The sequence below is a fragment of the Amphiura filiformis genome, chromosome 15, assembly GCF_039555335.1.
Source record: "Amphiura filiformis chromosome 15, Afil_fr2py, whole genome shotgun sequence".
Taxonomy (NCBI): Eukaryota; Metazoa; Echinodermata; class Ophiuroidea; order Amphilepidida; family Amphiuridae; genus Amphiura; species Amphiura filiformis.
Genome location: NC_092642.1, coordinates 26,201,779 through 26,217,869, shown reverse-complemented (window position 1 = coordinate 26,217,869; position 16,091 = coordinate 26,201,779). Strand labels below are relative to the sequence as shown.

The 16,091-nt window shown below is 35.0% G+C and overlaps 1 protein-coding gene across 1 annotated transcript in view; it reads left to right on the top strand.

Moving 5' to 3' along the window:
• The window catches only part of LOC140171437 (long-chain-fatty-acid--CoA ligase 6-like), a 36,244-nt gene extending 25,328 nt beyond the window's left edge, over positions 1-10,916 (top strand). The window contains exons 14-23 of the mRNA XM_072194697.1: positions 126-180; positions 679-774; positions 1,558-1,630; positions 3,349-3,437; positions 3,849-3,965; positions 4,858-4,911; positions 5,382-5,471; positions 6,321-6,422; positions 6,630-6,701; positions 7,610-10,916. Of these exons, the coding sequence (XP_072050798.1) occupies positions 126-180; positions 679-774; positions 1,558-1,630; positions 3,349-3,437; positions 3,849-3,965; positions 4,858-4,911; positions 5,382-5,471; positions 6,321-6,422; positions 6,630-6,701; positions 7,610-7,747 (886 nt within the window). The 3' untranslated portion in view covers positions 7,748-10,916. The remainder of the gene's footprint in view (positions 1-125; positions 181-678; positions 775-1,557; positions 1,631-3,348; positions 3,438-3,848; positions 3,966-4,857; positions 4,912-5,381; positions 5,472-6,320; positions 6,423-6,629; positions 6,702-7,609) is intronic.
• Positions 10,917-16,091: the final 5,175 nt, after the last annotated feature.

The window sequence follows — 16,091 nt, the reverse complement described above, 5'->3', positions numbered from 1 at the left end:
TACAGTGGATGATGAGGCTGTCAATCAGATCACCACCTTTAACTTTTGCACAGTCCTTATTATATCAAATAATTTGTATTTTTCCTCATACGTAATATTGTTCACACATTTTGTTGATTGAACAGGGGCGTTGTTAGGAGAGATAGCATCTGGGATAAACTTGTCTTCAAAAAATTTCAGGTAAGACAACAGGTCAATTAACTATTTTACTAATTTGTTACAGACCCTGGGGGTACATCATACAAATGACAGCTAATAACCATATTGATCGCAATTTGGCCATCTGCTTTATCAATTACCAACTTTTAGGTCAAAGTTGGTTATGAATAGGTTATTTATCAACGTTTTCTCAGATTATTCAGAAAAGTAGGCACATTTTGCATCATTGTAGCCCAACTTCTCAAAATGTGTCAACATCTTTGGCAGTTTGGTAAAAGCTGTTCCAATTTGTGTTGAATTTGGCTAAAAACTTGGGCTAACAGACCGCATTTACTGACTGCAATAATAGCATATATGAAATTCCACAAAAATTTGAAGACTGCAAAGAGTGAATTCTTGAACAAAAAGCTGAATTTTCAACAGTAATAATTTCATTTGAATAAGTAATACTTGTATTTTCAGATGAATTTGATCTCTAAGATATTGTGTAGTATGAAATATTTTATCTGTTAATTACAGGATCTAATGGGTGGAGATGTAGAAATCATATTCTCTGGTGCAGCTCCCTTATCTGGTGATGTTATGACATTCCTGAGGTGTGCATTTGGTTGCCATGTAAGTACATGTATAGAGTGGTATAAATGCACAGATGAATATGAATGAAATTTGAATGCAGCAGTGTTCTTGCATTAGTCATAAGTAAAGGGAGTGTTGGTTGTTCTATCAATGCTATTACCCATTCTAATAAATCTACGAAAGATATCAATATCACCATCAGTTCACTTGGAAAATATGCAGTGACTTATTGAGAGTTACTGTAAGCATGGGTGTGAATGTATTGTAGGCTGTTTGTTAGTGGTGTGTGCATGCATGTATGCATACGTTTCTTTGCGTGTATAAGGGGGGGTATGTGTAGGTATTTGCCAGCAAACGAGGGCACAAACTCACACTTCACATTTAAACCATGGACCTCTCTCACAATGGGGTACCGTCCTCAGTTCAAGGAGGTCTACAAATGACCACAATTGCATGTATAATGTATTTGTGAAATATGTCTTTTATCGTGCGTGAGATATAATGTCTGCAGTTGCTAGGTAAAATTGCATAGTTATCCGCAGTTGCAGGTCAAATTGTCAGCAGTTGCTTGGTAAAATTACATAGTTGCTAGGTAAAATTGCATAGTTATACACAAAAAATGACAAAAGATTGGCAGAAAACATACTTGGTATGTTGCTTTAGTACGGATTCAGACAAACGCATTTGCATAGTCCTAAACGGCGTCCACGTTTGGAGGCAATTACACATGGGGTGTGTAGGTGCATGTGAATGCATATTTCATCATGTGTGTACAATAGTAGGGGTGTGTACAATAACTTGTCTCCATGTTAATTCTTCCAGGTAATTGAAGGCTATGGTCAGACTGAATCATCTGTGGCCACCACATTCACAGTACCAGGGGACCACACTGTCGGTAAGATATTAAATTCTAAACCCCCAAAAAAAAAAGTGTTGTGAAATTGGATTTCATGTGTGGTGTTACAAGATTGCCCCCTTGGTAGTTCCCAGAACTAAAGTGGTCCAAAATGGAATAAAAAATAATATATCCTAAGCACTGAGCTTGGTTTCCTAACTAAAACATATGTTGTTGAATAAATTTGCATTTGTTAAAGGGGTATTTTGTGATTTTAGCATCTTCTTTTTAGGGTATGGTTCAATAGATAATAGAGAAAAGCTTATTTCCAAAATATCAGTTGATTTGGACATTGAATTTGCGAGTTATGCATAATTGCATGTATTACAGTGCCCTATACGTCACTGTGTTGTAATTTACAGCTGTCAACAGCTGGAAAAGACAAATAATTGGAGGCTTGTCAAAAGTGACCGAATCTGCAAGAAAGTTTATGTAATCCTGGGTTTCTGATGGTATAAAAATATCAAGTATTTTTGAGTAAGTTGGGTGATGAAGTTGTTGATCATGAAATGCCCTTCTAGTATCAATGCTTTTTCCAAATTTCACCTTTTCTAAGATGATGGGATAGTGACTGTCCACCACAAATGTGCAGGAAAGTCAGCTGTTTCACTTTTTACAGGTCAATTCTCCTCAATATCAGAGTACACTCATTTATTGCATTTGCCTATTGTTTGTGTATGTTGCTAGGAAGTAATGAATAGGATGAGAAATCCTTTATTTCTTATGATTTTATTGTCAGGTTCAATGGAATGTATCTCAAAACTCTAGTGCCTTACTCCCCATTCCAGAAAAATACAGAACTAATTTTTTTGGATTAAAAAAATATTATCTGGTTTTGCCAAATGAAACATAGCTTAATCTTACATCCTTTAGGTAGTCCTAACTGGCAATAAAAGTCAAATTTTTAATATTTGGTAAATTTTTGGAAATAAGGGCCTAAAACATGCATTTTTAGGGTGTTTTTCGACCTTTTTCGTATTATGTGACAATCAGGCCCAAAGATTTGAACAAAGACTAATTTCAAGTTATGCATTAATTTTTTGAAAACACATTTTCCAATCTTTTTCATAACCAATTAGCAAAAATAACATATTAAAATTATGAGCTAACTCTTAGCCTATACTCAAGATTTTGAATGCTTAGACTTGTGCCAAATCTTACAGTTTTGTCACTGTAATTGTAAGAAAACATGCAAAATTGCATGTTTTTGGACCATTTTACCTCAAATTGCAAAAATATTAAAATTTGACTTTTATTGTCAGTTAAGACTAACTAAACAATTAAGATTTAGCTATGTTTCATTTGACAATACAGGATAATGATTTTTTAATCCAAAAAAATTAGTTCTATATGTTTCTGGAATGGGGAGTAGATCCGTACTTAAACAGACATCAAATCTTTTTACATTTATTCCGCTGCCACTAGGATCTATCACATTATTTGGCAGGCAACAATAACAGTACCAGTATGACTACCACCGAACAGCTCCCCATTTTACACCTGGGTGGAATGGGACAAGCAAGATATAAAGTGTCTTGCCTTGGGACACAACAAGTTGGCCCTGACAGGGTTCGTACCTGCAACCTTGTGGTCATAAGTCAAAAGTCCTAACAGTTTTACACCATACATTTGTCGGTTTCTGGTAATGATCATATTATAACCATGTCACTTTCTTGCTTTTTGTATTATTCATTATTTTGTATTGTTTATTATTGTAGGACATGTTGGAGCCCCCATTCCATGTAATCAGATCAAATTAGTTGACATTCCTGAGATGGATTACTTCGCTGACAAGGACCAAGGAGAGGTGAGTAAACTCTGATCAAGGATACACAAGTGATGGCTCATACTTCCTAGAGACAAGACTATGAGTCCAGACTCCGAATAGTCCTGATGGGACAGTGTAAATCTACCATATTGGATTGGCATAGCTGGGAATAAAAATCCAAGATCAAAATACTGTATAAGTAGTAATTTTCGCGAGGGTTTTATTTTCGCGAATTTCACGATTAGAGCTCCAACCGAGAAAATAACACCTCACGAATATATGCGTATTACAAGTATAAGGACTGGGCAATCACGAAAATAGTGTTCTCAAAAATGTGTCTCTCACTCCAAATCGCGAAAAATAACTGTACGTGAAAATTACCACTTATATACAGTAGTGTACCGGTCATTACCATATTGTAACAATTTCACTTTTCATTTGTGTGAACAGGTTTGCTATAAAGGCTACAACATCTTCCAAGGTTATTTGAACAATCCAGATAAGACCAAAGAAGCATTGGATGAAGATGGATGGCTGCATTCAGGTGATATAGGACAATGGCTACCTGTAAGTTCATATTAGAAGTGTGTAGACTATTATTATATAATAACTTGCTGTAAACATTTGATGAGAGTGTACTTCCACAGTTATAACATTGTGGAACTAACACCATATACAACATCAAATTTTATAGAAAATTGACTAATTTCAGGAAATTTTGTTCTACCCTTCCTGTGCAAAAATATAGGGAAAAGGGCATTTTCTGGACTTTTCAAGATTTGACAACACCAAGTGGTATCTCTGAGTTGCAGATCGTGTCAACAGCCAATCAGATACATATGAATATATGTGATGTGACTCACATATGTAGTAAAGTATGCTCTTGTCAAAGGTTTGCAGCAATTGACTTTAGTGAAAGTTGTAGTATTTCTGCAAGGCTGTCCTTCCATCTGGTCACATGCCCAAACCAATTTAGCTGCCTGTGTTTCACTATGGTTAACAGATGATCATACCTGTTTTATGTGTGATTCATGTATTACAAATTATTTGAAATGTTTCAGTATCGTTGATCAAAGAAATAGTAATTCCATAATTCAACAGAGGTCTAAAGAGACTCTCAGTGCAAAATCAACAAATTAAATAACTGTGACATTTAGGCATGTACAGAGGAATTTTATGTTATTTTGATGGAATGATGGACTTGAACTTGTGGTGACCTTTGCCCAGATCAAGGCATGATTATATGGTGAACAATGCTACCATTGGGCTAGTCCAAGTGAAATGTATACACCCCCTATGGAAGACATCTACACAGGGAGTGTGGATTTCAAATGGGGTTACCCCTGAATGAGTGGCTTCACTTGAATTCTACACTACCTGTGTGTGAGATTAAGGTCATGTCTTCCATACTTGTATATGGATTTAAATGGCATAGCTAATTTATTTGACTTTTTTTCAGAATGGAAGTTTGAAGATCATTGACAGAAAGAAGAACATCTTCAAGTTGGCACAGGTAGGCACACTAAAGACATAACTTAGTTTCAGCTAACATATTCTTGTGATTTATACTTTCAATAACTACTGTCTTTAAATGCTTCGGTTTTGTCTCATGTATTTTCTACTTTATATAAATGATCCACGGTTGTTTGAAGGGATCATTTATTAACATTGCTGACAAAACATTACATTATTGTCAATTCTAGACCTTTGAGAGTCAGATGTATTTTTAAAATGTGTAGACTAGCTGTTTGTTATCTCGATAATGTATAACAGGAGCCCAATCTGTGCAAACGAAACATTCAACTGAGCTCTGAAGAATCGTATAGCTTGTCAGTATTGAAATGTTTCTTGTTGGATTTGCTTGAAGCAACCTTTGTTTCACCCTTGGGTGAAATATATACCATGATTTTAGTACATCTTTTTCAAGGCACACATTATTTACTTACATTTTCTTATTTTATTCTTTCTTTACATGTATATCAGGGAGAGTATCTAGCTCCAGAGAAGATAGAAAATGTGTACATTGGCTGCTCACTGGTAGAACAGGTCTGGGTGCATGGAGATAGTTTACAGGTATGTTGTCTTAAAAGTGGAATTTTCCACAGAGTGAATGAAATGTTAACAATGAGAAAGAAGGAATGCAGATATATGATAGCTTTGGATGTAATATATAGCAGAAACATTCCTAAAATATTAATTGGTAGGCATTCAGTGAGTGCTACATTATACCAAATCCATTTGTGGTGTTTTAAACTAAAATGAAATCAGTGGGTTAAAAAAAAAGCTATTAAAATGAAGAGCTACATGTAATTGCGAAGATGCAATGTATCAGAAGATCCAAACATACAATGTAGTTCAGGCCCATTAACCCTAACGCTCTGAGGGGAGTTTAATCAGAGTTGCCCTATATCTTTTACCTCCCCCCTCGGGCACCCAGCCTTTAGTATTTGGTAGAGTTAGGGTTAATCCACCTTAATTGCCTTAGCTTTGTTTGCAAACTTGGGTCTGGTCATTTTCATGTCTGATATAAAATTGAATCGATTGAGCCCATATTTATTGGTCAAGCTATGAGTTCTAGAATATTGGACGAGACATAGTTGAGTCCAATATTTTAAAACTCATAGCGAGACCAATAAATATTAGGCGTAAACATCCAATTTTATTATGTTTTGGATCCAATATTTTCACACACTTGGACTCATCAAAACATAATTATGTTGTATATTGTACTTCATGTAAATCATGTAAAGATTATGCAAACACACTTTATGAAAGTTTCAAACTCAAAAGATTCTGTATGGCAAGAAGCACAGACTCTGGAAATATTATGACATTTTAAAAATGGGCAAAAGACATGAAATTTAAAATGGAACCCTGATGTTTATTTCTTTGTAATACAAACTGATACATTTTGTTTTCTAGGCATTTGCAGTTGGTTTTGTTATACCAGATAGGGAGACTCTGTTACCATGGGCACAGAAAAAAGACATAAGTGCAACATTTGAAGACCTATGCAATAATGAGGTAGGAAAAGAGTTTTATTTAAAAAAAAGAAGAGCATTAATTTATCGCAACTGAGCAGAACAAAATAACTTCACATTCACTTTACCAGCTGTGTGGTAAATGGTTTTGTGGCTAAATGTATCCTTTTGAAAATGGCTCTTTCAGTATCTATATTTGACCCAAAGATTTAGTATGTATTATATGTCTGACAATGTTCTTTTTCTGTAGACTGTGAAGAAAGGCATTCTTGAAGAGATGATAGCAGCTGGTAGGACTTCCGGACTCAAATCATTTGAACAGGTAAGCTTAATTAGTCAGTAACATTTATCTAAGTCACTATGTTTTTTGAAAAATTGCATTCACAAGGGCATAAACTTGAAAACTAGAGAACCTGGACTCCCTATACTGCCATGTGCAATAGTGTTGCCAGTTATGGGAAAGAAATTGGGGGTATTCATGTCCTTGCCGATGGTACGCAGAAACAAACTAAAACAATTCTGCATGATCATACTATGCATTGTGTCGCCTCTTTGAGGCAGTCAGTGCATACAAGCACCAATTAGTTTTGGTTGCATTCGAGAGAATCATTTTAAACTGGGTCAAACCCAGAACCACAAGGCTGAAGTAGTTAAAATAATAATTATAGCCTTTTATGTGTAGGGATATCTTCTTGTGTTATTCCAGTTGAAATCTATACACTACTATGGAAGACATGATCTTAATCTTCCACACAGGGAGCGTAGATTTCAAATGGAGTCACCCATTCAGGGTCATCTACTCCAAATTGGGCTATTCCAGTTGACATCCATACACCCCTATAAGACATGACCTTAAACTTCCACACTGGGGGTGTAGATTTCATAATGTTACCCATTCAGGTAACCCCATTTGAAATTCACACCCCCTGTGTGAAAGATTAAGGTCATGTCTTCCATGGGGGAGGGGTGTCGATTTCAATTGGAATGGCTCATTATGCCGATAGCCCCTTAGACCACTCAGCCATCTCACCCTCTCTTGTGTAACATGGTTACATATATCCAGGGACAGGCGATTTGCGCGGAAAAAAAATAGCAAATTGCACAGGACTTTTTTTTCAGTGCAAATCATGTATCCCTGCTCATAGGAAAAAGAATAGCCAATTCCGCGCAAATCGCCTGTCCCTGCATATATCTCACTGTGTTTATGGTTTATATGATTTTGTTTTTTAGGTCAAGGATATACATGTGTGCTCAGACCTGTTCAGCGTTGAAAACGGCCTGCTCACACCAACATTCAAGCTCAAACGTCCGGTGCTGAAGAAGAAATTTGCAGCAGAAATTGAGGCTTTGTATGAAAAAAATCAGTGAAATGGCTTCCAAAGGTTGACATCAATCTGCCTAATGACTTTTTTAATAAGGCTATCAATTTTGTATTTTTTTATATCATGCGCATGTATGAATTACAATTATGTCCATGTGTAATTATTGTTTTTTTGCATATAATAAATGTGATATTTCAGTATTAACATTCCCAAAGATGTCTGCACAAATATGAGTCCCGCCTATATGAGCTATTCCAAATGAAGTCCACACTACCCCTGTGGAAGATTTAGCTAAAGTCTTCCACAGAGGGAGTATGAGTTTTGAATAGAATAGACAGTTGGGTTTCAAAATAATTAACCCTGACCAATTACATTTAAAAAATATTCTCCCCCTGTGGAAGATATTTCCAAAATCTTCCACAGGGGTAGTGTGGATTTTAACTGGAATAGCCCAATTCATCACAATGTGGCTGAATCTACCTACAATTATTAAGACAATTTGTGTAAATTTTGAAATGTACCCAACTGTATGAATAAATTATTATTAAGACAATTTGTGTAAAATTGTGAAACGTATAATGTTAACATAAAACTATAAATTCCTGTATCTTGAATATTATGTTGCTAAAATATGGATGTTTTCTTCATGTAAAACATGCAGAGCTAGACTAGGGTAAAGACTTAATTGAGGGATTATACGTAATATTCTCTCAATGAAGTTTTTACACTAGACTTTAGTTCTGCTGATTTCTTACATGAAGGAGAGGTCTAAATATAAAATAATTGATGATGTAGTGTGTGATAAGTGGAAATGAGGTCTTGATTGGATGATAGTCTCAGTCTAAGATAGTATATGGAATTCCTTTGTCACCTAAACAAACCATTTGACGTCTTTGATCATCAGAGCATATTTGGAGTATAATTTCTACTTCTCAGTTAATCAAATTGGCTAGTTGAAAATTTTATATCGCTACATCATTGAAAATCTGCTTATCCAATCAATGAATGTTGTTTCGATCAATGATGACCATATATAGTTTGTTGAGGTGATGAATGACATCAAGCATCTGGGACCTAAGACTGGATTGAATGATTGACTGAGGTCATGATATATTAAGAAACATTCCAAACACATCTTTCTTGAACAAATTATGAAGCTGAGCATGTAAGCCATTGCCGATAGTTTAAGCAGTGGTTTTACATTTATTGTGAGTAATGTGCAGATCAGTAATCTATGTACTTAAAATAATACAAGCAAATGAACAATAATAAATAATGAATAAATAAATCATGGCTTCAATGAAGAGACTTGGAGATATCACCAATGTCGATTAGCACGTTTGGAGCTTGGAATTAGAAAAACTTACAAATTTGGCATATCCCAAAATTAATTTATGCAACAATTGGGATATTCCACCCCCATGGAAGGCATGACCTTATTCTCCCACTCTGGGGATGTGAATTTTATATACGGTTACATAATGGAAGATTAAAGGTGGGTAACCTGATGGACAATCTCATCCCCCACTTTACCTCATCAAAATGCTGATTTTGTTATCAGATGAAAGCTCATATTTTTCTCATAAACATATTCAAATTTGGCGTTCCAAATCGGTGTATTTCCGAAGAAATCATCAAAAAACTGCTGAATTAGTCTCAAATATGGTATACCATAGTTGAGACTAATTAGGCAGTTTTTTGATGATATCTTGGGAAATACACTGAGTTGGAACTTCTAATTTCAATATGTTTATGAGAAAAATAGGGTCTTTCACTTGAAATCAATATATGACATGATCATGATGATTATCATTAATAAAAACACTGTAGACTACCAATATCACACTGTATAAATGTCGGTAATTCCATTACGAATAAGTCACATTTACAAAAAACATTTACATTTTCTTTTTGCATGAGTGCTTTGAAAGGGATGACATTTTATGTTATACGTAAGTTTTAAAGAATTTGATTTTCCAAATATATTAGGTCACCTTCCTTTAAGGTCATGTATTCTATAGGGGTGTATGGAATTTAACTGGAATAGCACATTGACTCATTGTGCTTAATTCTGTCATGAATATGGGGAATGTGGCCTCTAAAGGCTTGTACTGCTATGGGCCATTATAATGACAGTATCTCAAATTTGCTACAAAAAGTTACATAAATGCGCAGTTAACAGGCCTTAGGCAGGGACACACACCCTATGGAAGACATGACCTTAATCTTTCACACAGGCGGTGTGAATTTCAAATGGGGTTACCTGAATGGGTAATATTTGAAGCTTTGGAAATATGGACAATAATTTTCGGATTTTCTACGAGTGGTAACTAATTTACAAACTGAGAAAATATGAACAATTATTTTTTGTGATATTCACAGAATGCTATGATGTGCTATCAAGATCAGCTCAATATGTGTGCAAATGTTAGTCCTCTGAGAATTCAGAAATTTCAGTTTACTATATCATGTATATATGTGACCATCCAGCACAACTGAGCCCTGAAGTCGCCAATCATCATTTTTGAGATATTCAACCAAAATATTCTGCTTGAAATTAGCTTTAAAATGATGTATATCATCATGTCTATAGTACTTGACATTTAAGTAGTGAAAAATCAATAAAACAGTCAATAAATCCCTGGTTTCCTATTGTTTATTGTTAAGTTCAATGGAGCATATCTCAATAGTGGCACTGGTGACATATGGGCTCAGTTGTGGAGGATGGTCACATATGGTTAAAAAGTGAAATATATTAACTAGATATCAAAGTAATTAATATATCAAAGGAATAATGTGATTAAAACAATATAAAATGAATTGCAAAAATACCTGTGCACTGTATTACATGGTTACGGAAATGTCTTTCAAAATCAAATTTTGGACCATATTCACCAAACTCTAGCTTCACTTTAACAGCTGACCATTGACATGGTCACTTAAATTCTTGTCTAGCACCCTATAGTTTGATCAGCTCGTAATCGGCGGGCCTTATAACATCGCGGATAAATATCAATATATTTTATTTTGAGAATTGCCTTGTGACATCTCGCCATCACAAATTGTTCATTGAAGTCCTAAACTTAGTCTGCTTTATTAAACAATATAGACCAGACAGGTCAACTATATCACTCTTAATGTGGGTCTACCTTTCAGGTGTAGTGGTAAAAGCCTAACTATTTCCGCTGATTACGAGCTGATCAAAGTATATGATTTAGAAAATAATGGTAGCTATATCAGATATATATACCTACATTGTAACTGTATTTTGTACTAATGAAAATTATTATTTTATTACTTCTGTCTCTTTCAAAAACAAGTTGGTGTATTTTTTTTTCATTATTCAATTCAACTCGCATTGTATGATTACATTTTGTTAATCAGTAATGTGACAATTGCATTTATTAGTGCAATTTATGAAAACAATGCTTTATTTTATAAATAATTGAGAATGGAATAAATTATTATTTTGTTGCTTTATCATTATAATCATATGCATTTCATGTGTTTTGTAATGTAAGATATTATTTTCAATTTCAAAAATATTTGTGCCGCTTGATGAATTTCAGTACTACTTCATTTTTTCTACTTTCAACTTATTTGTCTTCATGTAAAGGTGCATTGACACTATACATGTACCTCATAACATTATATGCTTGATTTATATTATAATTTTTTTTACTATTTTACAATCTATCATTTACTCTAACCACTCGGGTATAAGCCCACCCCACTAGATAGGTGATTTCACTCCAGAAGTAGGGTGGGATTAAAACCGGAGAGGGGCTAGTACTTGGAATGTTTTTGTTTTTTTGTTCTTCCTTATTTGTAACATTCATGCCTGAAGTACCAGTAATTTCTATTGTTAATGTTTCAGGTATGGAATGTCAACTTTTAAACTGATATTTTTTTTAATTGTGTTCTTTAATGTGAGAACAAAGCATTGGATTGATTTAAGAAATTGCCAAAATTACTACTACTGGGCTTTATAGCCGTATACACTCTTGTTTCCAGAATGTTTTGAAAAATAGGGGTGGGCTTATAGCCAAGGTGGGCTTATACCCGCATGGTTATGGTTGTTCCAGTTGAAATTCATACAACCCCTATCCTATGGAAGAAATGACCTTAATCTTCTACACAAGGAGTGTAGATTTCAAATGGCCGGGTTACCTGAATGGGTGGCTCCATTTGAAATCTTGATCTACACCTCCTTTGTTGGGATTGATGTCATGTCTTCCATAGGGGTTGTATGGATTTCAACTAGAATAGCCCAATGCTGGTAACAATTTTTCAAACCCTGCCAGCATTTTAGTGAATTCAGAGTAGTGTAACAGAATGAAATAGTTTTGGGTATGATATTTTGAGTATGAAACTACTTAATGTGACCTGCTACCATGAAATGAGCGTAAAGTCGCAAGTTGGTAGTTTTGAGACATCCTGCTGCTGAGTTGATGTCCTTTGTTTGCTGTGCACCTGCACAAGCCAGAAGCATATTCTTCATGAATGGCATTGTGCCCTCATTGACAAAGGACATACAGCCATATTATTGGCTTGAACAGGTGTATATAAAATAAAATACACCAATGCAGCAGCTAGGTCATCTCAAACTACCAACTTGTGACTTTTTGCTCATTCCGAGGTAGCAGGTCACAAAGTAGTTACAGCAAGAAATTGGTTGAGTTTATGATTCAAAATGAACTAGAGTCAACAGACGCTGATACAAGCCGCAATTTGACCCCTATAACTTGACCCCTGGGTTACGGATGGGGTCAACTGCTCTTGCATTGTGCTTAGGAGGTCATAAGAAATATTCCTGGTGAATTTCAGCTTAATCGAACTTATACATGGATTTTGATTTTTGAAAATTTTGATTGACCTTTTGACCCCTTAATGACCTTTGACCTCAATGAAAAAAAAAAACCTTGTGTACACCGATAAAATGCATTGTTCCAATTTTAATTAAAAAATTCTAACATGTTTAGTTCTTGAGATAAAAATTCTTGAAGTTATTCAGCTAAAAACAGGAAGTGACCCCTTAATGACCTTTGACCCCCAAAATAAAAAAATACCATGCATACATCAGGGAACACTAACTCATGTATGTTGGTTATATTATTCTGGTCTGTTTACATTTTGAGATAAATATTTTTTGAACATTTTTGGTTTTTGACCGGAAGTAACCCCTTAATGACCTTTGACCCCAAACCTGTAGGCATCCTAAAGGGAGCGCACCACCATTAAACGCGCCCATTGAAATACACGGTAAAAGGCCTACATTTGGATCTCGTTTTGGCACTTGAATTACGTATTTCAACTATAAAGCTTGGTATCAAATTAAAGCTGATCATATGTAGAATATTATTCTGTTAACGGAATATATTGCTAACCACCGAATTTTTTTGTTATTTTGCCGCAAAGAAAAATTGTGCAAATTTAACTCTAAAAAATCACTCAATTTTGGAAACCGGACGTTGTTCAAATTCGCGCCAGAACTTCAACTCTGAAATAAAATTTTGGGAATTTTTCTCAAATTTGGTCATGTATACACTTGTCGGAAGCAAATGAGCTGAAAATGGGCAAGATTTGACTATACGTTTAGAAAATAAAGCCATAACAAGCTCAAATAAGCGGTGGACTATTTTAACCGAATTTCACTGGTACATAAATCGTGGAGTGATTTGGTGGTGCGCCCTCTTATAAACGTCACTTGTTATCAAAATCCAATTTTGTACTTTTTAAAGTAAACTAGAGAAGGTTTCTAGTCATTTCAAGCAAAATTTCACCTCTCTGCGACATTCCGTTTGGAAGAAATGACGATCTAAATCTCAGCTCAGAATCACCAAAAGACACAAATTTCAACACGTTCATCAACATGCTGAGTTTTGCAGAGGTTGGACAGAAAATTGAAAGTTTTATACAAAAAGATACTTTCTAATTTTAATTTTTAGTTGTGAAAAGTACAAAATGTGTGTATTCATGTTTTGAATATCTTCAATATAGGCCTATTTACATAATTATGTCAAAAGACCCCCCTTCTCTTTTCTGTCTTCAAAACAAGGCCTACTGATATTGGCAATTTAGGCAAAAATACAAGTTTTATACGTTATTCTGATCTGGTATAAATTTATAGCAAAAACGCTCACGGAAGTTGATTTTTCATGCCTTTCTTAACGTCAAAGACTTGTATTTTTGGATAAATTAAAAAAAAATATTCCTAAAATTAATCACAAAAGTCATTTAAAGCGTTTGCGAATGAAATAAAATGATTTATTAAGACTTTCGCCCTTATTTTATGTCTTTTTTGTACTGAAGCGCGTAAATAGTAACACACCTTGAAAGCCTCTTATAAGGGAGCGCACCACCATTAAACGCGCCCATTGAAATACACGGTAAAAGGCCTACATTTGGATCTCGTTTTGGCACTTGAATTACGTATTTCAACTATAAAGCTTGGTATCAAATTAAAGCTGATCATATGTAGAATATTATTCTTTTAACTGAATATATTGCTAACCACCGACTTTTTTGTTATTTTGCCGCAAAGAAAAATTGTGCAAATTCAACCCTAAAAATCACTCAATTTTGGAAACCGGACGTTGTTCAAATTCGCGCCAGAACTTCAACTCTGAAATAAAATTTTGGGAATTTTTCTCAAATTTGGTCATGTATACACTTGTCGGAAGCAAATGAGCTGAAAATGGGCAAGATTTGACTATACGTTTAGAAAATAAAGCCGCAACAAGCTCAAATAAGCGGTGGACTATTTTAACCGAATTTCACTGGTACATAAATCGTGGAGTGATTTGGTGGTGCGCCCTCTAAAGACCCTGGCTAGTAGCAATGCATGTGTGCTAATGGCGACTCTCTGCTATATATTTTGTAAAGACAGTGATTTTTTGAATATTTTTAGCTTTCAGACCGGAAATGACCCCCTTAATGACCTTTGACCTCAATTCTTTTTAGGAAGTTTTAAGCACTGCCACATGTTGATTCATATGCATGAGTCACATGATCATTGCATGAAATTTGTGGAAGGAGTAGCATTTTTGTGAAATCACATTTTTGACCATTATAGCTAGGTCAAAGGTCACAGCGAGGTCAAAGTCAAATGGAAGGTTTGGCCTAGCCCAGTGGTCATTTGGGTCAACTTTGGTTGAAATCTGTCAAGCATAAGAGAGCTAGAGGTAAACGTGGCAAGTCACGCAAAATGTCACGAGTTGCCAGAAGAAGAAAGAAAGAATTGAGAAGAGACAGAACAAGCCGACATCCGTCGTCGGCTTGTAATCATGGATTTATTAAATAATACAGGTATAAGTTAATACAATAATTCATTGACTTAATTCAGAACAACATAAGCACGTGCAATTTGACAAATACTTTAACAAGTTTATTCTAGGTAAACTTGTAAATGTATTTGTACTACCTTTAAGATCAAATATGTCCAAATTGAAAATGTATCGGATTTTATATTGAAAAACGATAATAATACCAACTTGAAGCAAAACATTGCTACTGTTTGCTACATTTCATTCTCTGCTAGCAGGTTGCTGTAAGGGGGCTTCCTCGGAAGGGGATGGGTCATGAAAATACTGGGGTGCTCTTAGTTTTTCTCACCAAACAAGCTCGACAGAATCTCAGATGTTACAGGTTTATTGTATTTAAGTTTGACAATTTTTGTTATTGTCATGATCATTGTGTAATAAAGACAAATTTATTAAAAGATGGCGAAGTAAACTGCATTTCGCTAACTCTCAATTGATCTTTGTCAAACTAATCCTTCACAACATGAGGAAAACTCTTGAGCTTTCATGAATCCCACTTTTCATCCCTCTTTTTCTTCTTGACTAATTGTTGCCCAACCACTGGTAGGCAAAAAAAAAAATTGTTTGTTTGTCCACGTCCGACCGACCGTGTATCCTGGTCCCGACCGTGTTTTTTTTTCTTTTTTTAATTTGCGTTGAATGTGCTAGTAAAACAGTGGTTAGTATAAATTTAAAGAAAGAAAATGAACAGTATAACATGCAGAACCATCTCAAGAGTTAAACCAGTAAAGTGCTGACTTATTTACCAGTCTTCAAATTGTCAGTTTCAAGTGCAATATCTGTAAAAAAAATTTTTTTTTTTTTAAATCCGACCTACCGACCCAACTGTTTCATAAGCCTTTATGGACAAACAAACAATTTATTTTTTTTGGCCTTATTGGTGGTGTGCGCTCTTATACCGACTCCAGACAGACAGAGTGTGTCAAGTCGCGTCTCATGTACGCTGACCTAGGTAACGCCGTAAACATCCGCAGTTCAGAGTATATACTAGATAATTCGTATTGAAACCCAGCAACAATCTTTGCCTGTCTGTATACAATGCGCATGTGCCATGCTGCTCAGCGACTC